General features: G+C 44.5%; 1 protein-coding gene across 1 annotated transcript in view; it reads right to left on the reverse strand.

The window, feature by feature from the left end:
• Positions 1-26175, reverse strand: part of DCDC1 (doublecortin domain containing 1) — an 807587-nt gene that overhangs the window by 435463 nt on the left and 345949 nt on the right. The window contains exon 10 of the mRNA XM_054969981.1: positions 21260-21430. Within this exon, the coding sequence (XP_054825956.1) occupies positions 21260-21430 (171 nt within the window). The remainder of the gene's footprint in view (positions 1-21259; positions 21431-26175) is intronic.

Raw genomic sequence — 26175 nt, forward strand, 5'->3', positions numbered from 1 at the left:
GTGAAGTTCTCGAGCAGCGCCATGGCCTCCTTCAAGGTCGCCGGCCGGCTGCATGCCACCCACTGGTGGGCCTTCAGTGGGAGAATATTCAGTAGTTGTTCCAAGACCACCTGGTCTATGATTCCCTTCTCGCCTTCTGTCGTGGGCCGTAGCCAGCGGTGGGTGGTGTCGCGAAGGGCATTGACTAGGGCCTGAGGCCGGTGGACCTTCCGGTAGGGGATAGCGTGGAAATTCAGGCGGTAGGAGTCCGGGGTCACCTCGTAGCGGTCAAGGATGGCTGCCTTCAGCGCCCAGTAATCAGCGCTCTCTTCTTTAGGCAGGGCTCGCAGCGCCACTTGGGCCTCACCCGTCAGGTAGGGGCGGCGGCTATGGGAGAGGCGAGGAGCGGCCGCCCGAAAGGCCGTGCCGCGGCGAGACGCCCGCGCCGGCGCAGAACGCTAGCCAGGCCTACAACCCCCAGAAGGCCAAGGGAGGGGGCGGGCGCAGCAGGCAGAAGGGCGGCCCGTGCGGCCACCCTCCGGGGCCAGCCATTGGGGGGGAAAGGGGCCAGGAGCGGGGCAAGGAGGAAGAGGGGCGGGAGCAGGGGCAAAATGGCCAATGGGGCCAGGGCAGATGGGGCCAAAGGATGTGGCCGCGCCTAGCTCAGGTGGTGGGAATGACACTGGGGGTGGGCACTGGAAGGGAGGGGTGGGGTTGGCCATAAGGAGGGAGGGTATTTAGGGAAGGCTGAACCCCAGGCCGAGGAGGAAGAGTCGTGGGAGACTGTGCCGGCCTACCCTGACGCTGAAAGTGTGGCTGGCTGGGTGGAGCCAATTGCTATGAGGTCCAGTGTGGGCCGTCCCCCCGGCAGGTCAAGCGCCTGCATGTCAACGAACTAAAGGAGTGGCGGGAGTGGCCTGAGGGGGAGTGCCAGTTAGCAGATGATCCTCTGGAACCAATGGAAGGGGAGCTCCCCTGGACGACACGCCAACCAGAGGCGACCGCCCCAGGTATAGACGCCGCCCTAAACCCTCAGCAACGAAAGCAGCTCCAAGCACTCTTAAGCGACCTACCCAGCTGCTTCTCGACCCGGCCTGGGCGCACCAACCTGGTGGAGCACACCATTCCCATGGCCCCGGGACAGGTCGCACGGGCGACGTGGAGCCCCTGCCTCGGAAACAATGGGACGCAGTGGCCCGTGAGGTGGAAGAAATGCTGCGCCTGGGGGTGATCCGACCTTCAACCAGTGAGTGGAGGAGCCCTATCGTCCTCGTGCCTAAACCGGACGGTTTGGTGAGATTCTGCGTCGACTATCGGGAGGTTAACAAGGTAGCGAAGTTCGACGCGTACCCGATGCCCCGTGCCGACGTCTTGATCGACCAGTTAGGCACCGCCCACTACCTCTCGGCCTTGGACCTGACGAAGGGGTACTGGCAGGTCCCCATGGCGCCTGGAGACCAGGAGAAGACCGCGTTCGCCACCCCCCAGGGCCTCTTCGAGTTCCAAGTGATGCCGTTAGGGCTGCACGGGGCAGCGGCAACCTTCCAACATCTGGTGGATCGAGCCTTAGCACACTGCCAAGGGTTCGCCACTGCTTACATCGACGACATCCTTATCTACAGCCCGGACTGGTCGTCCCACCTGCGCCACCTCCGGCTCGTGCTCCAGGCCCTCCACGACGCAGGCCTCAAGGCCAACCCCACGAAGAGCCGCCTCGGCTTCCAGGAACTCAAGTACTTGGGGTTTCTGGTAGTTCGGGGGCAGCTGCGACCCCTCCCGGACAAAGTGGCGTCACTCGAGGCCTGCCCCCAACCAGGGACAAAGAAGCAGCTGCGTGGGTTCTTAGGACTCGTCGGCTATTATAGCAAGTTCATCCCCCAGTACGCCAGCCGGGCCAGCCCTCTGACCGACTACTTGAGAAAAGACCAGCCAAACCGGGTCCGATGGACGCCCTAGGGCCAGCGCACCTTCGAGGACCTGAAGGCAGCACTATCAAAAAAACCCGTCCTCCGCAATCCAGACTTCGACAAGCCCTTCATACTCCAAACAGACGCATCGGACACCGGGCTCGGGGCCGTCCTGTCGCAGGAGCACGAAGGCCAAGAACACCCCACTCTCTTCATCAGTCGGAAACTGCAGCCCGCTGAACGAAAATACGCTGTCGTAGAAAAAGAGGCGCTGGCGGTGAAGTGGGCCGTCGGAGCACTTCAGTACTACCTCGTCAACAACCCCTTCACCCTCGTGATGGACCACGCCCCCCTTCTCTGGATGTCCCGGCTAAAAGACCATAATGCCAGAGTCTTACAGTGGTATCTATCCCTTCTCCCTTTCAGCTTTACGGTCCGCCACCGCCCGGGGAAACTGCATGCCAATGCCGACTTCCTCTCCTGGATGTTCGTCGACAACGGAAGGTCCAGCACCGACGCTCAGGGGGTGTGTGTCCGAGGGGCGGCGGCGCCACGCCCTCGGACTCAGCGACCCCCACCCCCTCCGATGCCCTCGCCTCCGGCGATACCCACCTGCAGCCCCCAGAGTCGGCCGGGAGACGCGCTGGGAGGGACGCCGGCAGGGCCGCGGAGTCGCCGTCCGGCCCGGAGGGATGTCCCACCTCCCCAGTGGAGCTGACGGCCGTGGCCGCCGACCCGCCGCGGCCGGGGACCCGGCGCCGAGCGACGAACGGCTGCAGAAGGAGGAGACCGTTGACCCGGGTGAGCCCGTGGCCCCAGCGGCCGGGGCGCAAGCAGACGGAGCGCCGCGGCCATGGGAGAGGCGAGGAGCGGCCGCCCGAAAGGCCGGGCTGCGGCGAGACGCCCGCACCGGCGCAGAACGCTAGCCGGGCCTACAACCCCCAGAAGGCCAAGGGAGGGGGCGTGTTCAGCAGCCAGAAAGGCGGCCTGTGCGGCCACCCTCCGGTGCCAGCCATCGGGAGGGAAAGGGGCCAGGAGCGGGGCAAGGAGGAAGAGGGGCGGGAGCAGGGGCCAAATGGCCAGTGGGGCCAGGGCAGATGGGGCCAAAGGATGTGGCCGCGCCTAGCTCAGGTGGTGGGAATGACACTGGGGGCGGGCACTGGAAGGGAGGGGTGGGGTTGGCCATAAGGAGGGAGGGTATTTAGGGAAGGCTGAACCCCAGGCCGAGGAGGAAGAGTCGTGGGAGACTGTGCCGGCCTACCCTGACGCTCGCCTCGCCAGTCCAGACGGTGGCCGCCTATCTGAGGCCTCGAGGGGGACGGTCTCCATTGGCCGGACCAGCCCTCACCTATAGGACCCCCCCTCAACCGACCACCGGGGATCCAGCACGGACCCGCCAGGGGCGTCCCGCTCTGACCCGCCACCGCCACCGCCGCCAGGGGGCGCCCTCCTGCCTGACATATACCATGCATTTCATTTCGTCTCTACAAATTCCGTCATAATTATATTATTTTCCACTAAGCTATTGTCACTGTAAGTCTACTTTTTTAATTCTAATACTTTTTTTCTTTCCTCATTCATTTAATTGTGTTTTGCTAACATACCGTTACGTCCCTATATTATACTTCCGTTCAACCCATCTATAGAGCGGAGTCCATTTTTGTTTCCCATCATGTTTTTTTTCCTTTTATTAATTCTGTCAGTGTGTCCAGTTCTGCCGTCTCTAAGATTTTCTCTCTTTTTTAATTTTTATTGGTGAGTACATAGTTATTACATACATTCCCCATCATACCTATTTATTTCTCCTTCAACCCCCACCCTTTCCCTCCCCCCTCCTTATAGACTTCCAACAGCTTTCCAACCCTTAACCTATCTTATTACTTAACTTATTTTCCATTCAATTCTTCTAAATCATATATGTATTATATCTCTTACTCTAAGCATATTCAAATTCTCTTATATATACTCTATCAAATCCGCCTTTATATCCATTCTCTACATCACTATTTAAACTGTATATTTTTGATAAAGTCTCTTAATAGTAATACTAGCTTAGGTTAATTAATAGCTAAATTTTCCCATTAGTGGTAAAGTTACTTCTCTCTTCTATTTAAGAAATCACAAATTAATAGTTCTCAAACTGCCACAGTCCTCCTTTCACATCCCATTTTTTTTCTAGATATTGTTTCAATTTCCCCCAGTCTGCAATATATTCTCCTGGATCAAGGTCTTTGAGTTTTCTTGCCATTTTATCCATCTCAGCCATGTACAGCAATTTGTAAATCCTATCTTCTGTAGTTGGTATTTCTTGTACTTTCCATTTCTGCGCATATAAAAGTCTTGCTGCTGTAGTCATGTAAAATAACAATGTTCTGTACTGCATTGGAACATCTTCCATTCCCAAGTTCAGTAGCAGCAATTCTGGGTTCTTATTTATTTGGGTTTGCAAAACCTCATTAATTACTTTAATTATATCTCCCCAGTATTGCTTAGCTACCTCACAAGTCCACCACATATGGTGAAATGATCCTTCATGCTTTTTCCGTCTCTAAGATTTTCTCTATCAATTCTTCTTTTGTTGGTATATCTGTATTTTTCCAATATCTGGCATATACTATTGCTGCTGTTATTATATGGATTATCAAATATCTATTTTCCCTATTTATCTCCTCTGGCATTATATTTAGTAGGAGCTTTTCCGGTTTGAAGGGTATATTCATTTCTAGCACCTCTTGCAGCAATTAATGTACCCCTTTCCAATATTTCTTTGCTTTTTTACATAGCCACCATATATGGAAAAAGTTGTCCATTACACTTCCAGCACTTATTGGATACTGTGGGATACATCTTTGCTAATTTTTCTGGTGTCACATACCACCTATAAAACATTTTATATAGGTTTTCTTTGAAGGTGGCTGATTTTATTATTTTTATATTTGTTCTCCATATCTGTAGCCATTGCTCCAAATCTATGCCATGTTCCAGGTTTTGTTCCCACTTTGCCATATGATTTTTTAATGCCTCCTCTTCTGTCTTCAATTGTTGCATGAAGGCATATAATTTTCTAATTAGTTTTCCATTTGTTTCTAACAGCAGCTTATCAAAAGGGCATCGTTCCATGTAGAATCCCTGTGTTTTATTTTTAGTAAATCTGGATTCTATTTGCACTCTTAGCCATCATCCTGTCTCTATGCTCTGTTCTTTTAGTTCTTCTGTTGACTTTAGCTTTCCATCCTCTCCTAACAGCTGTTTATAGGTGTACATATTCTCCCATTTTAGTAAGTTTGGTTGGGTAAATGCTTCCACTGGTGATATCCATCTTGTCATTTTTTTATATATTTGGGCTTTTATTTTCTCCCAAACTTCCCTCAGGGATTTTCTTATTATATGATCCTTAAAATATTTATGTGTATCTTTTTTTTTGGTACCAGAGGTAGGCATGCCATCCCAACAAGGTCATGTCCTTCTAATTTTAAAAGTCTTGAGTTGTGCAGTAGGATCCATTCCTTTATCCATACCAACATACAAGCTTTGTAGTATAGCTCCCAGTCAGGTAGTTCACATCCTGCATTCTCTTTGGAGTTCTGTAGGACTTATTCTTGGTCTTTTACTTTGCCATATGAATTTTGAAATTATTTTATTTAATTCTTGAAAATATGATTAAATTAAATTATTTTATTTAATTCTTGAAAATATAACTGTATTAGTTATGTGGATTCCTAAGTATTTTACTTTTTTTCCCCATTGAAAACCAGATTTCTCTATTAACATCTTAATTTGTATTTTTGTCATATTCTTGGTAATTATCTTTGTTTAACAAAGATAATATCCACTGTAACCCTTACTGATTCTCGTAATGCCTTTGGGAGTAATGTACCATCTAAAGAACATTTTATAGCAATTTTCTCTCAATAACTGACAGTCTGTAAATTTTATGTTCTTAGTCCATAAATTTTCCCATAAGTCCATCGGAATAGTTTCCCCAAAATTTTGCATCCATTTTATCATACAAGTCTTGACTTGCTCCATTTCTGTATGGTATTGCAGTAGCATTTTATAGATCTTCCCCAAAAGATGTGACAAGTCAGTTATTAATAATTCAAATTGTGGTCTTGCTCTTAGCCTGCCACTTTCTTTGAGAATTTGATCCTTCAGTCTTGATACTATTTGGTGATAAGTCAGCCATGGAACGTTTTTGCCTTGAGCCTGGATTTCTTGCCAGGTTTTTATATTTCCTTTCTAGTCTATCATTGATTCGTAACTGAATTGATCAGTTCTATTTCTCACTGCTGCATCATAGTAGGTGTTAATTGGCAACATCAGAGGGGAAATTGGTGGGCTCAATCTATTTCTGAATTGGAACCATATTTTAAGCACTCCATCCCTTGTAATATGGGTCTTGTTTTTGGATGGATTTGCATGATTTCTTTGTCCATAAATAATTGTGGGTACCTTCTTTAGAATCTGCTATCTCCAATTTGATTTGCCTGCTGCTTGGATTCATGATCTGTTATCCAAACTAACGCCAATGCTTGATTTCAGTACCGCCAATCTTCCTCGGTTTTTATCATCTTGCAATATTTTGAGTCTTATGCTTGGTTTCTTTCCTTTCCATGGAAAATCATTTATTAATTTTTGCCACTTGTTGAAGATCTTTTGTTCAATGTAAATTGGGATCATTTGGAATAGGAAATTCAGTTTAGGTAGAATATTCATTTTAATAGCTGCATTTCTTCCTAACAATGAAATGTTCCATTTTTGCCATCTCTGCAGATCTTCAATAATTCCTGTCCATAGCTTTTAATAATTATCTTTGAAAAAGTTCACATTTCGTGATGATATGTTTATCCCTAAATATTTTATTGGCTTCATGGTAATGGTACAGTCGGTTATGTTTTTGAACTTTTCACATTCTTCTTTCATTGTTGAAAATAACATTATCTTTGTTTTCTTCTTATTTAGCTTATATCCAGAATGCTGACCAAATCTTAATATTTGTTCCATTACATAAATCAAAGAAGTATGTGGATTTGTCACTGATATAACCACATCATCTGCATAGCTTTTCATCATATATACCTATTTCCTTTCCTTTATTCCAGTAATTCTGCTGTCTTGTCTAATTCTCACTGCCAAAATGTCAAGTGTGATGATAAACAATAATGGTGAGATTGGACATCCTTAACGTGTACCTTTTGTTATTTCAATCTTCTTTGTGAGTGAACCATTCACTAAAATTGCAGCTTGGTGTTTGGTATAAATACTTTGAATCCAATTCAGAAACTCATTCCCACAATTCATTCTTTGCAGTGCTTTCATAAGAAACTTCCAAGAAATGTTGTCAAACATTTTTTCAGCATCAACATAAATGCAGTTTTTTCACCTTTTCACCTAGAATATTCAATTATACTGTTTGGGGTCTGAGGCTAAGCCCCCGGACTTGCCAAGAGGAACAGGCAGGGCACAGCCAGGAGGCAGCTACTCTGCCACCCCAACAGACCAGGTCCCAAACTTGCCAGCAACAGAGGGAGGTAAAGAGGCACCCATGCCTCAGAGGGCTAGAAGGGGCAGGTGGAAGCCAGCTAACCCCACCCTCTGCTGGGAGCCCAGGCAGGGATAGTGAGGACAACTGGGAGCGGATCAGACCAGAGGGAGAAAGCCCAGGAAGCAGGGACATCCAGCCAGCAGCAGGACAGTCAGCAGCCTTACCTGTGGTAGAGCAAGGACAGCACAGGGTCAGGCCCCAGCCTGCAGACAGGCTAGAAGGAATCAGCCAGAACCAGGTGGGGCTGAAAGCAAAGCAGCCACAAGTGGAGCTGCTTGTGGCCCTTAGTAGAGACAGCCAAGGCAGCCAGCAAAGCATCCACAGGTGTGACTGCCTATGACAGCCAAGGCTGTGGCTAGGGTACTGAGGCCATGGCTGAGAGAGAGAGAGAGAGAGAGAGTGAATGAGAGAGAGAGAGAGAATGAGTGAGCGAGCGAGCGAGCGAGCAGTGGAGAGGAGGTAGAGGAGAGAAGATGAAGAGGAGGAGGAGGAGGAGGAGGAGTAAGACCGACAGCTGGATGGGGCCAGCTGTCATGGAAGGCAGCCGGGGCCAAGGTCAGGTTGAGGGGAACTGCGAGTGGACTGAGATGGTGTGAGTGTGAGGTATGCCCCCCTCCTTCCACAGAGCGGGCTCCCACATATTCCCTGATGGTCCTTTAAGGAGGAGGTCAGACAGACCAGCGTCTCACCAGGCGGTGCCTGTGACAGAACCTGACATGCACTAAGAAGGTATCTGATATTATCTTTCATTTACTTCTTCGGGATGAAGCCTGTTTAGTCTTCATCTATTATCTCTGAAATGCATCTTCTCAATCTTTGAGCCATTATTATTGTAAATACCTTATAATCCACATTCAATAAAGAAATATGCCCAGTGATCAGTGGGAGGGGGCACACTCCTGGAGGTTGCCCACCACCGGCAGGCACCTCAGGAGTATGTACCATGTACGCTCCCAACCAGTGCAGTGAAGTCTCTTCCGGAAGTGATGTCATTGTGCCACCTGTGGGAGCATTTCCACACTTTGTTTGGGGTCAATTTGGGCCCCAAATGGGCTGAATTGGCCCCATACAGAGCATGGGAGCACTCGCATGGCTGGCATGGTGTGATATCATCATGCGCAAAAGAAGACCTCGTGCTCTGCACAAGGTAAGTGACAGGTACTCCACCCTCCCAACAGGAGGTGAGGGGTACCTGGCAACCCTATCCAAGGCAGAAGCCTAAGTCTCTGCTCTCCCTGTTGAGGCAGAAGCAAAACTGAAGGGAAAAGTGACACTTACTGGAAGACAGGAAGTCCAAATTAATCCTGCCTCCCTGAATAAATGGTGGGACTCATACATCTCAAGATGTCCTCCACCTCAGAAGGAGAACACAATTGACCCTGAGTATCTTCTCTCCAGTGGAGTCTGCAATGTTTCTTGGTTTACGGAGGAACTTCAGATGATAAAACAATTGGGCATAGGGTCGGAGCAGAAGTAGAGAAAAACTTGAAGCGAATGCAACTGAACCAGTAAGAGTACATTATCACACCTACTCTTTGATGGTAGCAAAGTGAGCTTATGTTTCTGCCACCATTGCATTGGCACAATGTTGTTCAGCAGAGCTGGTACTAGTTGTATGGATGACTTTCAGTTGGTGAGGCTGATTATATGGACAAGGTTTTTCAAAGTGTGCAGCCCACCATGTCCAATCTCAACACTTGCCCCTCATGGCTAATAGTATAATTCTGGAATAGGCTTGTTGCCTGGGTCCAGGCGGTAATAAATGCTTTTTTGTGAGAGGGTATAGTTCTGACTACCTCCAATAGGGGTGTGTACCAAAAGGAGGATGTGAGACACTCTTCTGAAGAAGACATCCCTGGACTCTAATGGCCTAAACAACTATGGCTAATGCCTATTGTTTCATTCTTGGACAAGGCGCTCAAGCGAATGTTACACAGCTTCAGGTGGCTTTGGAGGAGACAGACAACCTAAACCCATTTTGGTCTAGATTCAGCCTGGCTTTGGGACAGAAATGACTTTGTTTGCCCTGACTGATGACCTTCACTGGGAGAGTAAGAAGGATTGTGTCCCTGTTGATTTTCCTGGGTCACTTAGCAGCATTGGATGCCATCAACCATGGTATCCATCTGGAGAGGCTGACTAGGCTGGGAATAGGGGGAACAATTGTCATTGTACTAAGTGGAGGATTTTTAAGTAGCCAAAGTGGCCGCAAGCTGTGTGGTACATAGAATTTACTGCCTCGGTACCATTCGCCAGTCTCCATTTGTGTTAGCTCGCTCGCGGAGGTGCTTCCCCCCTCCCTTTCCACCTCCACTTTTACTTTCTCCCTCCATTCTGAGAGATCAGGTTTCTGGCTGATTTGCTGTTTTGCTGTGTGTTGTCACCACTCCTCCCAGTTGGGTGGGTGAGAATACTGTGTCGATCACCTCCTCCCTTTGGCTGTCATGCTGAGGCATGCATGAGAGGATGTCCGCTAGGAAGTTAGCCCGCCCCGGGAGGTATTTTAGGGTAAACTCGAATTTGGAGAACTCTGCCCACCGCAGTTTCTTGGCATTTAATTTACAGGACGCGCGTAGGGCTTCTAGGTTCTTATGGTCTGTCCAGACCTCAAACGGGTTTTTAGCCCCTTCCAACCATTGCCTCCACATAGTGAGGGCGAGTTTTACAGCAAACGCTTCTTTTCCCATACACTCCAGTTGCGCTCAGTGTCTGAAAACTTTTTGGACAGATAGGCACAAGGGCGTAGATTTCCCTCCCCGTTGGGCTGTAGTAAGACCCCGCCTACTGCCGTATCACTTGCGTCTACTTGCACTATGAATTTACGGTTCTCATCCGGGTGTTGTAGAACCGGTTCCGAGATAAACCTTTGTTTTAGGTTCTCAAAGGCTTGTTGGCACTCCTCCGTCCAGTGTAACTTTGCGCTAGGTTTTTTGTCTGGTAGTCCTTTGCCCTTGGTTTTCAGTAAATCTGTTAGGGGTAGGGCTATTTGGGCAAAGTTGTTTATGAACGGCCTATAAAAGTTGGCAAATCCTAGGAAGGATTGTAATTGCCTTCTGGTTTGGGGTGCCAAACCAGAAGGCTTGAAACCAGAATCGCTTGAATTTTGGCAGGATCCATTTTTAGCCCCTGATGGGAAATGCAGTACCCTAGAAAGTCCAGCTCCTCTTTGTGGAACTCACACTTTGATAGTTTCACCAGCAGTTTGTGTTTCATCAAAGCAGTTAACACTTTCCAGAGTAACTCTACATGTGCTTTCTTATCCGCTGAATAGACAAGCACATCATCTAGGTAAACCACCACCCCCTTGTACAGGTATTCATGCAGTACTACATTGATGAGGTTCATGTACACACCTGGGGAGCCTTTCAAGCCAAATGGCATGACCAGGTATTTGAATTGTCCCAAGGGGGTGTTGAATGTGGTCTTCCATTCATCCCCCCACCCTTATCTGGACCCGGAAGTAGGCATCTTTTAAGTCCAACTTCGAAAAGATTTTGCCTTGGGCCACCACGCTTAGTAGGTCTCGGATCAAGGGTATGCGTTGGACATGGATATGGCATTTATTCCCCTGAAATCTGTGCATAGGCGCAGGCCCCCATCTTTCTTTTTGACGAACAAGACTGGCACTGCATGGGGGGAGCTGGTTGGGCGGACGAAACTGCACTCCAGATTTTTGTCAATGAATTTCCTCAGCTCCTGTCTTTCTGCTGGGCTCATTGAGTACAGTTTGTCTTTAGGAAGCTTTTCCCGGGGACTAGTTCGATAGCACAGTCTGTGTTTTGGTGTGGGGAGGAGCTTGTCAGCCTCCTTGTCATCAAACACTAAGTGGAGGTCTCGATACTCGAGGGGGATGGATCTCTCCTCCTTCTCCGTGAGCAATACGACCTCCAACCGGGAGGGGGCTTCCTTTCCCCATGCCTTCACCCATGCATGCACTGCACATTTGTCCCCTTTAAATATGATCGTTCCCATGGACCATTTAATGTAGGGATCATGATCCCAGAGCCAGCAGCTCCCCAACACCAAGGGGTATTTTGCGACATTGCTGACTATGTAGGCTCAGGCTTCCCAGTGTTCCCCCATCCCAGTTGGGACCGGCTTGGTTTCATAGGGGGCGGGGCTCATACTAGACCCATCCATTTGCTTGAATACTATTGGGTCCTTTAGTTTGTGGGTGTCCAGGCCGAGCCCGTTTACTAAGGCGGGCGACATAATGTCGCACAAGCATCCCGAATCTATTAGGGCTTGCACTCACACATGGGTTCCCCTTTTTGGGTTCACTAATATCACAGGCATAAATAGTATGGCCTGCCTCTCCCTCACCTGGGATGGGGTGGACTCCTTCGCGACCTGCCGTCGGGGCCGGCTTACGGCAGATCTGTCCCGTTTCCCGGCGGTAGATACATCTCCTCCTCCTGGCAGAGGTCTTCCAAGTCGCCCAGGTGTTCCTCCACATCCAAGCCAGTTTCCGGCCTCCCGCACTTGGGTGGTAGCTTTCGCTCAGCCTACAGTGCTCGTAGAGCCAGAGGGGGTCTTTGGCTTTGCTGGGCAGACATTGGCTTAAAGGGGCATTGTGCGGCAAAATGCCTGACGCCCCACATTGCAGGCACAGCCCTTGCCTCCAGCAGGTGTCTTGCAGCTCTTGGCTGGATCCGGATCCACCAGACGGTGGTGCTCGGCTGCAGCTATATACGGGGGGGGGGGCTCCTCACTCCCGTAAGCTGGTATTGCTTTACCAACCAGACTACCTGCGTCTGGCTTTTGACCTTGCACGCCAATTGGATCCATCCCAGGAGGGTTGATGGATCATCTTGCATCAGGGCCCGATCTAGCAGGTCAGTATTCATGCCATTCCAGAATAGTTCTATCTTAACTTCTTCATGATAGTCTGGGCACTTGGTGGTGAGTTGACAGAACTCGGCGGTGTAGTCCCTCACGGGCCGGGACCCCTGCTTGGAGTTTGGTCCGGGCCCTCTCCCCTTCCATTGGGTCTTCATATTGGGCTCTTATGATGTTGATACCTCCAGTAGATACTTGCAAATCATAGAGCTCGGGGGCTCCTGTGACATGCACGTTCACATACCATTCCGCTGCCACTCCCCCCAATTTGGACCCCAGATGGGTAATGCGGCTTTGCTCTGATGCAAACAGATGGCCCCATTCATTGAAGAATTCCATCACTTGCACAATGAAGTATCCCAGTTTCCTAGGATCTCCATTGAAAGTGGCTTCCAGCTTAATCCAGCCTAATGGCAGCTTCATTCCCCTCGCTCTCGTGTCCGGGTACGCCCCGCCTGGTAAGGGGTGTGTGGGTTGGCCCCGTTCTGGCCTCGGGTAGGGGCGTGACAGCCCAGTGGTCTTGTAGTCCAGTGGTTTCCCGAGGGAGTTGAGGTCCTCTGGGCAGCCCCCTAGGCGCTGGGGCCGGAGCTACAGGCTGGGTACTTCTGTGTGCATCCCTCGGGAGACCGGGGCACCGCCCCGGTTCCCCCCTTGCTGTGCTGGGTATGTGTTGGGGGGCCTCGCATTGGTCTCTCGGCAGCCCTGGGTGGGGGGTGGGACCAGGCAGCAGCCTGGGTAGTGGTCCCTGCCTGGATCCAGCTGCCCCCCTTGCGCTGATCCCCACCGACACCGGTGGGGGCAGTAGGTTCGGACACCACTTGGAGCTGGTGGAACAGTGGCAGGGGGTGGCAGTGGAGGCAGCAGCTCTTCCTCCAGGGGGAGTTCCGGATGAGTAATCATGGGGGGCCCAACTGGCTGGGTCATCATAAGTCCCATTAGGTGCGCCGCATGTGCCAACTCCCCTCATCGACGCCACCTGCACCTCCAACTTGGCATATTGCACCTCTTTGGCCTTGGCGGCTCTGTGCTCCTCTTCCCCATGGATCTGGCCCTCCTGTCGTTTGGAGGGCTTCACAGTGGAGTTGTTCTTCCCAATTGCTTTGCATCTGCCATGCCTGTTCCCACTCCTCCTGGGAGAGGTCGGGCTCGATGGGGGTCTCTGAGTCCTGCGTCATCCCTGCCCCAACAGGCATCGTGATACTCGCTCAAGCCGGAGGAGCGAGACTCCTGGGACCCCTCACTAGCATATTCTGCAATTACGGGGATTTGTACATCAGGCAGCACCGTTTGTGCTGCATCCAGGGGGGCCAGAAAGGGGTGAATGGGAGCTGCGGGGTATATTCCAGGGTCCCCAATCTTGATAAACTCATGGGGATCCAGGGTGCATTGCATGCCCCGGGCGCTATCCACCCAGCCCTGTGTTAGGCCAGTCACTGCTAGCAAATCATAGCGCATCACCTGGACTTGTTCCATGAGGGCATCCAAATGATCCCCCCTCGCTGCTCTGCGCCCTCAGTTGGCTTGGGTGCCCCCTGCTCTGGATACACCTGTTCCCACTGCTGGACCTCCTGCGATGGTATCCGGCTCGCGCTGGTCTGGGGTTGGAAAGGGGGCTCCAGGCCTCCGGCAGCTGAGCTCTCACACGGACTGGGCACCTCCATGTAATGGCCCACCACCTCATCCCACCATAATTCCTGGCCACCGCTGGCTATCACTTGGCCCTCCACTTCCACTGAGAGTTGGAACGTCTCCCAAGTGTAATCCACCCCGGCCTCTCACCCTGGCTGGGTCTCCGGGATGGTGGATAATTGGGGGTCCAGACCACTGCTGAGCCCTGTTCCCATGGAGTAGCATGCAAGTAAAGTCCCATGGCACCGCTCCTTCTCCTCCCTCGGCTGAGGGGCCCATTGTCTCAGGGTGGGCAAGGTGGACCACGACAGGTGGGTGGCCCCACTCCGGGGAATCACCCCTCTCCCCACAGAAGTCTGTCCGGCCATCGGCACCCATTCCAGGGGTCAGACTGCTTGAAAGGAAAGGTCCTCCGCATCCATCCCTCCCAGGTCGAGCAGCTCATTCAACGAAAAGCCTGTAGCCATCTCTCCTGGGTATGGGTTTGGAGGTAAAGGTGATTCTTAACAATATGTCAGTCTATGGAAGACAGGATATGTTGAAGGTGACTCCCAACCCTTGCAGCAAGAAATCCAAGCTCTCTTGAGTAAATGGGTCTTTATTGAGATATCACAGGCTTCTCGATACATATATCCATCGGTTACACAGAAGCAATCAAAGGTGTCTGGCTGTACACAGGTCTCTTGTTAAGAATGATGCATTGAGTACAGGATACATTATATCAACCTGTTCACATGTTCCCCCACCCCTCCAACTCTCCCAGCTGAACACAATCAGTAGCAGGGCAGAAGGAGCTGTCCCAAGGCTGCTGCAGTGAGCCATCCGAGATAAGGGCTCGACCATCCTGGAATCTGGAAGGCAACAAGGGAAACAGGTGCAAGAGGCTATTGCAACATATCATACACTTGGCAACAATATGGAGGGACAGTGGGCAACAGACCTGACACTCACTAATATAAATAAGCCAGAGAACAGAAATCTGGGAAATTAAATTCAAAAGTAATAATCTGGGGTTTCGCAGAATCTTGGAAACTTTGGCCAATTTGGATTTAGAGAATGTATTCTGAGGGTCAGTATGAGACTAATTGAGGGTGCATGGCAACTTTGACCCAGGGACGATCCAAGGATTCTGCAGCTTTCTGGACAATGAGCAAATTACTAGAATCAGTTCAAGTCATGCAAATTGGAAGAATGCACAAATGGAGATGGAGGGGAGATCTATTTTGAAACTTAAACATTCTGTTGCTTATAATTATTGCTGACTTATATAATTATGTTACAGAAACTTTTTTTCCTCCTCTCTCTCCTCTTTAATATCTCTTTTATTGTTATATTTTTTCATGATTTGATGAAATCAAGTCAATTCATTAAATTTGGAATGTATAATTAATAGTAAAATAGATTAACTGTTGTTAAATAATCAAACTAATCAATAAATATACTAAATAGTATGAAGCTGAACAAAAGGTTGAATATAGAACATTTTAAATTTCACCCAGTGCTGAATCTTAAAAATGTTAGTAGATACTTTATTTAGTAGTGAAATTGTTATTACTATTTAACGTATATATGCTATTTAACGTATATATGCACCCACTTGCCCAGCTGGTACGGAGTTTCGGACTTGGGTGCCATCAATATGCAGATGACACCCAATTGTATCTGATGATGGACAGACAGCCCAACTCTGCCCCAGATGTCCTGAAGCGTGCCTTCAAAGCTGTGACTGGATGGTTGAAGCAGAGTTGTCTGAGACTGAATCCTTTGAAGACGGAGGTCCTGCATGTGGGTCTAGGGTCCATGGGTGTGGGACTCTGGCGCCCCACTCTTGATGGAGTGCCACTTATGCCAGTGTCGAGAGTGAGGAGCCTCAATTAAAGAAAAGACCGGGGGGAAAGAAATTACACCTGGAGATAAAGATTTTGCAAGAACAATTAAAAGCAATGGAGAACAAAGAATTGGAATGGGAATTGAAGAAACTAAAACAAAAAACATTTGAGGGTGCCAACAAGCCGGGGAAATATTTAGCTTGGCAATTAAAGAAGAGGAGGGAAAAAAGAGTGATAACTAAGATTACAGAAGAAGATAAGACGTTAAAGGATCAATCAGCCATAAGTACAGCATTTTATAAATTTTATGCCAAACTATATCAGAGTAAAGTGGTAAAGGAGGATAGTATTGATCAATATTTGAGCAAAATTGACTTACCAAAGCTATCTGAGAAGTGGAAGCGAAAACTAACTGCTGAAATAACAGACACAGAAATTATGGATGCAATACAGTCGACTAAATTGGGGAAGGCACCAGGACCTGATGGAATAACGGCTAAATTTTATAAAGTAATGGCAAAAGAGGTGGTGCCTTTCCTGAAAAAAGTGATGAATGGGATCTTAAAGGGACAAAAGATTCCGGAAACCTGGAATGAGGCTAATATATCACTGATTCCAAAAAAAGAACAGGACCTATGCAATGTAAAAAATTATCGACCTATATCACTGTTAAATAATGACTACAAGATTTTTGTGAAAATATTGGCGGAGAGGCTGAAGGAATGGCTGGCTGAATTTATTGCAGAAGAGCAAGCAGGATTTTTACCAAACAGACAGATTAAAGACAATCTAAGGACTGTAATAAATGCAATAGAATACTATGACAGACACTGTGAAAAGGAAGTTGGTTTCTTTTTTGTGGATGCAGAGAAGGCTTTTGACAATTTAAATTGGAATTTTATGTTCGCCACAATGGAGAAGTTACAGATGGGAAAAGAGTTCATCCAAGCGGTAAGAACTATATATAAAGACCAGTGTGCAGCAATCGTAGTAAATGATGAATTAACTAAGAGACTGGAAATACGGAAGGGTACAAGGCAAGGTTGCCCATTGTCTCCACTGTTGTTTGTCTTGATATTGGAAATTTTATTGATGCAGATACGAGAAGACGACGCCATAAGAGGTATGACGATTAAGGGATTTACATACAAAGTCAGAGCTTTTGCGGATGATGTAATGGTTATCGTAGAGGATCCAATCCAAAATATGCCAAGATTGTTGGATAAAATAAAAAACCTTGGTGATTTGGCTGGATTTTATGTTAACAAAAGAAAATCTAAGATATTATGTAAGAATATGGTGAAACAAAGACAACAAGAATTAACGGAAATTACCAACTGTGAGGTAACACATAAAGTAAAATATTTAGGAATAGAGCTTACTGCTAAAAATATTGACTTATTCAAGAACAATTATGAAAAGCTGTGCCAACAAATTGATAGAGATTTAATCAAATGGGATAAGATGAATTTGTCATGGCTGGGAAGAATAGCAGTAATTAAAATGAATGTACTTCCACGAATTATGTTTTTATTGCAAACAATACCATAAATAAGAGACAACAAGCAATTTGACAAGTGGCAAAGGAAAATATCGGACTTGGTATGGGCAGGGAAGAAGCCTTGAGTGAAGATGAAAGTTTTATGTGATGACAAAGAAAGAGGGGGATTACAATTACCAAATATAAGATTATACCATGAAGCAATATGTTTGGTGTGGCTTAAAGAATGGATGTTGTTAGAGAATCTTAAACTCTTAACTCTTGAAGGATATAAAAAAAAATTGGTTGGCATGCTTACTTATGGTACGATAAAATCAAAGCGGACTCTATGTTTCTGCATCATTATATTAGGCGAAGTCTCTTCATGGTTCGGCAAAAATATAAAAAATATTTGGATGAAGGTATCCCAACGTGGGTGGTGCCAATGGAAGCTATTGATCCGAGGATAATTTATAATAGGGAATAATGTGTGTCATATAAAGAGGTGTTGAAAATGGAGCAGAATATGATTAAGCTTAAAACAGAAGATGAAGTATCTTATTATGGATGGTTCCAATATAGGCAGATTAAAGACTTATATGATTCGGATCGTTTAAAATCGGGATTTAAATGGAAAAACTCGGAATTGGAAGAATGTATACTACAAGAAGGCAAGAAAAAGATTTCTAAAGTTTATAAGATCTTGTTAAAATGGTATACAGAAGACGAAACTGTTAAAGTCCAGATGGTGAAGTGGGCTATAAACTGTAATAGAGACATAACAATGGAGGCATGGGAATACTTATGGAAAAATACATTGAAGATATCGACTTGTACTAATATTAAAGAACATGTTTATAAGATGATATATAGATGGTACTTAACGCCGAAGAAAATAGCATATGGGAATAACAAAATGTCAGATAAGTGCTGGAAATGTAAAAACCATGAAGGTTCATTATATCATATGTGGTGGACCTGTGAGGTAGCAAAGCAGTTCTGGGGAGAAGCTATGACTGCATAGAAGCTATGACTGCAATTTTACAAATTCAAATAAATAAGAACCCAGAACTGCTGTTGTTGAATTTGAATATGGAGGGGATTCCCTGGCAATATAGAACATTACTATTTTACATGACAACAGCGACGAGAATTCTATACGCTCAGAAGTGGAAGACAAAAGAAGTACCATCTATTGAAAATTGGATACAAAAATTGCTGTACATGGCAGAAATGGACAAAATGACAAGAAAGCTGAGAGAACAGAATCCAGAGGAATTCTTTAATGACTGGGGGACATTAAAACAGTATTTGGAAAAGAAGTGGGACGTAAAGGGAGAAATGTGGGTGCTAGATAACTATTAATTTGGCAGAAGGGAAGAGAGGGCGATCTTTACAAGAGGAGAAGAGATAAGTTAGAAACATGTTGTAATTGTTAATTTGATATTAGGTTGTTTATAGTTTAACATATAATATCTATTTTAGTAGTATACTAGAATGAATAAGAAAAGAAAAAGAGATACAAGTAGTAGACTTAGACCGCGGGTTGGAAAACTGTTGGAAGTCTGAGATAAAGGGGGGAGGGGAAAGGGTGGGAGAATATGGAAATGAGGGTATTAATAAAAAAATTGTAATATTAAATTGTACTCACCCAATAAATTTTTTTAAAAAAAAAAAAAGAGAGTGAGGAGCCTCGAGGTGGTCCTGGATGCTTCCCTGTCTATGGAGGCACAGGTCACAGTGGTTGTTCGATTCTCATTTTTCTACGTAAGACAAGCTCGACAACTTGTCCCTTACTTATCGACCCATGACCTTACGACAGTGATCCAGGCAACGGTCACCTCCAGATTAGACTACTGTAACTTGCTCTATGCAGGGCTTCCCTTGGGCTTGTTCTGGAAACTGCAGCTGGTTCAGAATGCAGTTGCACGAGTGGTTGCCAGAGCTCCAATCACGGCACATATAAGACCCATCCTCCGTCAGCTGCACTGGTTACCAGTTGAGTACCAGGTCTGGTTCAAGGTTCTGGTGTTGACCTACAAAGCCCTATGCGGACTGGGCCCAGCATATCTTCGGGACCGCCTCTCCCCATATGTTTCCCGGAGCTCGCTTCAATCAGCTAATAAGCAGTTGCTGATGGTCCCTGGCCCCAGGGAGGTCCATCTGGCCTCTACCAGAGCCAGGGCCTTTTTGGTCCTGGCTCTGACCTGGTGGAACTCTCTGTCTGAGGAAACTAGGGCCCAGTGGGATTTGTTATCTTTCCGCTGGGCCTACAAGATGGAGATGTTCCGCCAGGCATTTGGTGAGGGCTAGGCTGTCCTCTCGCCAGCCATACCACTGAAGACCATCCACTACCCATGCAGGAGCTCATAAGTGTGGTGCAGGGCATGATGTAAGAGCCAAGCCCTGCACCTAAAATGCTGAATTTTAATATTTATATCTGCCAATTTTATTGTATATGGAATAGTGTTTTAATGTTTATTTATAATGTTTTTATTGTTTTTAGACTGTGTGTTGCAAGTTGTATGCTATTACACTGCCCTGAGCCCATCTGACGGGAAGGGCAGTCTAGAAATGCAATAATTAATAATAATAATTATTATTATAGTATGAATATGTGTTTACGGCAAAAAATAACTTATTTTTTGTATAATAGACCAATCTTAGTATTTCAGAAAAAAATAGAAATACTTGCTTTTTTGAACGGTTAGTAGAAATTTAAGAAAAACTAAGAATGGCTGTTGTCGAAGTGGATCAACTGTAAAGTTGGCTTACTATCTTCATTGTTACTGTAATACTGTCCACTCTCTATTTCTCCTTTTAAATAAAATCATTAAAAAAACACTTTAATAACCAGATATTGCTTGCTACATGGGCAAGATCAACTGGCGGGATGAGTTAGGGGCACAAGGTTCCCCTCCCCAATTTCTCTGTGTTATGATAATACTGTTGAAAATGAAAATATGAACAATGCAGTTTCTTGTAACGATGACTGGTTGCTTTTGTTTATTAAATGGTAAGTTTGTTCTAATTTTGTTTTATATTTCAATAATATATCTACTGGAGGTATCAACATCAAATCATTAAGCCACTGATTATCTTGAAAGCAGATGATCAATCAATTGAAAATTACTTGTTTCGATGATAATGTCATTTATACACAGCATGTTCCTGAAACATTCTTAAATGATTATTCAGAGATATTCACTGGAGTATGAGTTGCCAGCTATCCTGTGATACCCATTACGTCAGCAAGCCAATTCAGCACAGCTAAAACCCAAGTCCCATTTAAACACCTTGGTACCAGGGCTTTTGGGAGGGGAGCTTAGGATGACAAATTTTCTGGAGACCAGGTTACCTTGGGGCCCATAGAATTGGGAAAGTCATGTGATTCACTTTCATACAATGTTTTGGTTAGTTTTAGTAGTATGACAGGCCCGCCCGAGGTAATTTTTTTCTGGGGTCCATGTTGACTCTCAACACTCTTGCTTGGCACTAGATTCTGTGTGCTTTACATGCTTTTGTGTGGTGGAGATTTGATTATACTACAGTTAAGCAACCTCAGTAATAATGAAGATGGAAAGATGTCCTTTCCTCACAATCACTATTACAGCAAAAAGCCATTAAGAAGTGATTACTGTCTGCCATACATCTCAAACATTGTTTGAGATGCTTTATTTTAAAGGCTGCTTAGCACATGAAAATAAAGTAAAAAAGAATCTGTTTAGTACAGGATTCCATCTTGTATTTTGCAAGCAAAAGATGCAATTTATACAGATGTGTGGTAGTCATAACCAGTACTTTTTGCACGCATTTTGCAATTGCAAATAAGTTTCTGGGTACAAAAGCTATTATATGAAGTAGACTTCATTCTACATTGATCTAACAACTGTGTGTGTTTCTAATTTGGACTACTACCAAGTAATTGGAAAACTGTAAGATACTGGCTATCAGAATAATTGACATTAAAATATTGAACAGATTGTGGTGATATGGAATATTACTAAACTAATCATGTATTTTACAAACACAGATGAGGAACTATGCCTACCTTTAGTTGCAGACCTTGTGGACGAACTGTGTTCGCAGGAAATTCTTTAATATGTTTGTAGACATAAGAAGCGCATTGCTCCTGTTCAGCCTGTAACTGAGGGGCAAGTTTAGAGAGGTGACCTTTGTAGCTCTTGATGGCTGCCTGCAATTCATCAATCAACTTGTTCACCTGAAGGGTTAAATTATGAGAGCTGTTAGCAAGAGGCAATTGTTGATGTCACACCTATTAGAATTTTCATTACAAACCTGAGGGAAGAGATGACATTTCAGTACAAAGTCTGTCAGAAAATATAGAATATCTGTTTCTACCTATCTAACCATCTAGCTGTTGTGGAAAGAAAGCTACAGAGAAACATACACACCAAAGTAGAAGGCAAAAGTAACTAAATCAATGTTACTCTACTATTTTCGAGTTAAAGATGCTAAGATACTTTAATATATTGCATATAATTCTCTATGATTAATTACAACTAGTAGTTCATTGACACTTCAAGTCACTAAAGGATTTCTTAGCTTGCACAGAAGCAGTGACAGACTGTGGATAAGTAATAATAATAATAATAATATTCAATTTGTATACCACCCTTCTGGACAACCCACTCAGAGCAGTTTACAAAGTATGTTATTATTGTCCTCCTAACAATTAACTTATGAGGGTGGGAAAAATGTAAAACTCACAAATAAAAGCTTATTTAAGCTTTATGTTTGTATTTGTTCATTTGTAACCTCTTTTGGATACTATGCAAGTGCCTTCCAAAATGCTCTGATTTTAATAGAAGGTAACAGCCAACAAAATCATAACTGGAGAAATCACTTAAAAGAAAAAAACCTTTCTGAACATTTGAAAATGCTCCATCAACAAACTAAGGAATATGTTTAATCAGGGCTGGTGCCAGGCTTTCTGGCACCTGAGGTGAGATACCTACTTTTGCTTCCCCCCCCCCACTAACCAATTTTTAAAAACAGAAGAAATGTAGGAAAAATGAAAATCACAAAACTTGAAACTTTTTATATTTTTAATTTAATTTTTATTTAATTTAAATTTTAAATTTTAATTCTTTAAATAAGTGTGAGAATAAATAACAACAATCTTTGTTTTTTCTTTCTCAAACAGGAAACAGAAAACAAATCACAAATAACTTTGAATAAACCTGTAAACTATGATGTCAAAATTATCTCTCTTGCATGTTTTCATTTCAGGCACGTCAAAATCTTACTTTGCGTGCCTTTTCCCTTGCAAATGTTCTCACCAATTCATTCAGGTCAAGTGCTGATGCTTCAGTGTGTTCAGTTGAGATAGTTGCCAAACCAATTAGTCTCTCCTGCAGCATTGTGGAGCGCAGGTATGTTTTTATAAGTTTGAGCTTTGAGAAACTGCGTTCACCAATTGCTACTGACACTGCAAGTGTAAGAAGGATCCTCAGAGCAATAGAAACATTAGGAAAGCTATTCAGTGTTTGTTGTTTCAGTAGGAAGAGAAGTACTTCTTTTGGTGTCATATACCCTGGAAGTCTTCAGGCTACTGCTCCAAGTTCATCACACAGGTCTTCTGCATCAATATCTTTGTTTCCATTGTGCATCAATGATGTTTCCAAATTCTTGCAGGCCTTAAGTACATCTTCAGTAGTTTTGGGGTTGTTACTGTATGTATCATACAGGAAGCCAAACAGGGAATTAAATTCTTGTCGCTGTTGGAATCTCTCTTCAACAGACTGTATGGCCATGTCTAAGACAGCATAATAGAAATCTACTTTGAATTCCTCCTTTGGATCTTGTGGTGCCTCGTCTAGGGCCTCATTCCCAAAACTGCCGTTTTGTTCTCTTTTTTATAACTTCTGTCTCAAATTCTGGTATTTCTAGCTCCTTTGCAATGTCAGTCACATCTTTTAAAACTTGTTGAAAACCCTTATCACACCAACAGCGCACAAGGTAATCCTTGGTCACTTGCAATTGTGTTGTAGCTGCATTCAAATCAGCTTCCACAGATTGTAGTGTTTTGCTTGTAGCATTAATTTCAAAAAGGATGTTGTACCATGTAACAAGGGATACCATAAACTTGAACTTACAAATTGCATCAGCAAGGCCCTTAGCTTCAGTTTGAAAAGAAGGATATGCAGATCCAAAGCACGTGTCATGATGGATCTCCGTTAAAGCATCAAATATTTGACCAAGATGAATTCTCAGTGGTTTCAAAGCATCGATCCGACTCTCCCATCTTGTTTTACTCAATGGCTTAATGCCTGATACATGGCTAGTTAGAATTTGCCAATGCTGAGTCGATGCAGAGAAATAATTATAGATCTGCTGAACCACACCAAAGAAATTCCTTACTTCCTGAGAAGACTTAGCAGCATCATTGACTACCAAGTTTAAAGAGTGTGCACTGCAGGTAACAAAAAAGTCTAGGACTCTCTTTTGTACACCATTTTCTTTACCTTTCATGTTACTCCCATTATCATAACCTTGACTACGCAGATTCTCAAGTGGTAATCCCATTTGCTCAAGCTGTCCAAGAAGAGTTTCTGTCATAAAGGCACCAGTAGTCTTCTGTAGCGGAACAAATCCCAGGATATGTTCTTTTATGAGAACCTCAGGCTCAGACTTCATCTCAGAATTGGCTGATCGCATTCATGGGATTACACCAACATAACGTACAATAATTGTCATTTGTTCTATATGACTAATATCAGGTGTGCAGTCCAGAATAACTGACTAGTATTTGGTTGACCTTATACATGCTAAAATTTTCTCCTGTATGGCACCTGTTAGAAGCCATATAAGCTCATTTTGGGTATCTTTTCCTAAGCAGTAAACCATTGTTTCATCATCTTGAACTCTGTGCAAATGTTCTTCCATGATAGGATCAAAAAGGGCTAAATACTCTACAAACTTCAAATAATTTCAATTGTTAGCTTTATACAACTTCTCGCTCCTACCATGGAATGCCAAGGGTTTTTGTTGTTGTTTTTTAATAAGTTTTTTTTTATTTTTGATAGAAGGTAGTGAATACAGAATAGAAGGGATGGGGTAAAGAAATTCATGTGATACAAATCTGATACATTGCACCATTCAATCTAATGTGTTTCTTAATACATCATTATATTCTGCAGGTCAGCTATTTATTTGCAAATTTTCCCATTTATTTTAGGTAATATCCATAAAGGTCTTTATCTTAACTAAAAGCTAGGTTTCTTCAAACTTCTTTTGTATCCAGTTGTAAAATGGCTCCCAAGTGTCATTATATATTGTATTGTCCATATCTTTCAATAAACTCGACAATTTATCCATTTCAGCTGTCTCAAGTGTTCTTTCAACCAGGTTTTCTTGTGTTGGGATGGCTGTCATTTTCCAAAGTCTTGTGTAGAGAATCCTGGCTGTTGTGATTATATTCAAGATCAGGTGTTTTTGGTTTTTATTGACTGGAACCACTATGTGATTCAGTAAAAAGAGTTCTGGCTTCAAAGGTAAAGAGATCTTAGGTATCTGTTGAGTCATTCTGTGGACCATCTTCCAGAAATCTGCTGCTTTTTTACGTGTCCACTACATATGGAAATATGAACCCGGCATACTTTCACATTTCCAACATTTATTTGACATATTTGAAGACATTTTAGCTATCCTAATGGGAGTTAAGCGCCGTCTGTAAAACATTTTGTATACATTTTCTTTCAAAGAAGCCGATTTTGTCATTCTTAAGTTGCCTTTCCACATTTGCAACCATTGCTCTAACTCTATTGTATGCCCCACATTCTCTGCCCATTTAATCATAGTATCTTTAACTTCTTCCCCCTGTAGTTTTATGTTTAAAAGTACACCATATATTTTTTAAATCATTTTTACATTAGTACCACACATTATCATGTCAATATTCTCATCCTTTTCATAGAAGCACATTATCTTATCTTTTTTATATCTAGATTCCAGTTGTGCCTGGCCCCACCATCCCAACTCAATGTCTAAATCTGCCATTTCTTTTGAATTTTTCAATATACCGCCTGGTTTCAATAGTACCTTATAGGTAGGGGCTTTCCCCTCTTTCTTCAGGGTGTATTGTGTAAATGCTTCAACTGGGGAAACCCACAGGGGGATTTTCTCATAAAAGGTAGATAAAGGTAGATCTTATTCTTTCCCAGACTGACACTAATGCCTTCCTTATCCAATGGTTTTTGAAGTATTTATGGTGTTCCCATTTTTTATACCAAACAAATGCATGCCAGTCCATCAATAAATCATGTCCTTCCAGACTTAAAAGTCTTTCATTTTCCAGAGTAATCCATTCTTTCAGCCAAGTTAACGCACAGGCCTTATAGTATAACAACCAATCTGGTAAGGCAAAACCTGCTTTTTCCTTTGTATCCTGCAACGCTTTCAGCTTGATTCATGGTCTTTTATTCTGCCAAATAAAGGATTGTACAGCCTGATTAAGTTCTTTGAAAAATGCTTGGGGTACCCCTACTGGTATGCTTTGGAACAAGAATAGAACTCTTGGAAGGACATTCATTTTTATCACTGCAATTCTTCCCAACATTGATATCTGCAAGTCTTTCCATCTTTCCAGATCTTTTTTGATTGCTTTTATTAATGTCATATAATTATCTTCATACAGAGAGCTACATCTGTTAGTCATCCAAATTCCTAAGTATTTTATCCTCTTTTAAATTACAAGCTGTGATTTTTGGATTAATTCTTCCATCTGCCGCTTCTGGATGTTTTTTGTAATCAGCTTTGTCTTTTGAGTATTTATTTTTAAACCAGCCAAGGCACCATATTCCTTAATTTCCTGCAGGAGCTTCTGTATTGATGTTAAAGGGTCTTCTAAATTAAAGACTAGATCATCTGCAAATGCTTGTACTTTATATTCCTGCTTCTTAATTTTGACTCCTCTAATTTCATCCAAGTTTCAGATCTTATCCG

This window comes from Eublepharis macularius, chromosome 2, assembly GCF_028583425.1.
Source record: "Eublepharis macularius isolate TG4126 chromosome 2, MPM_Emac_v1.0, whole genome shotgun sequence".
Classification (NCBI taxonomy): domain Eukaryota; kingdom Metazoa; phylum Chordata; class Lepidosauria; order Squamata; family Eublepharidae; genus Eublepharis; species Eublepharis macularius.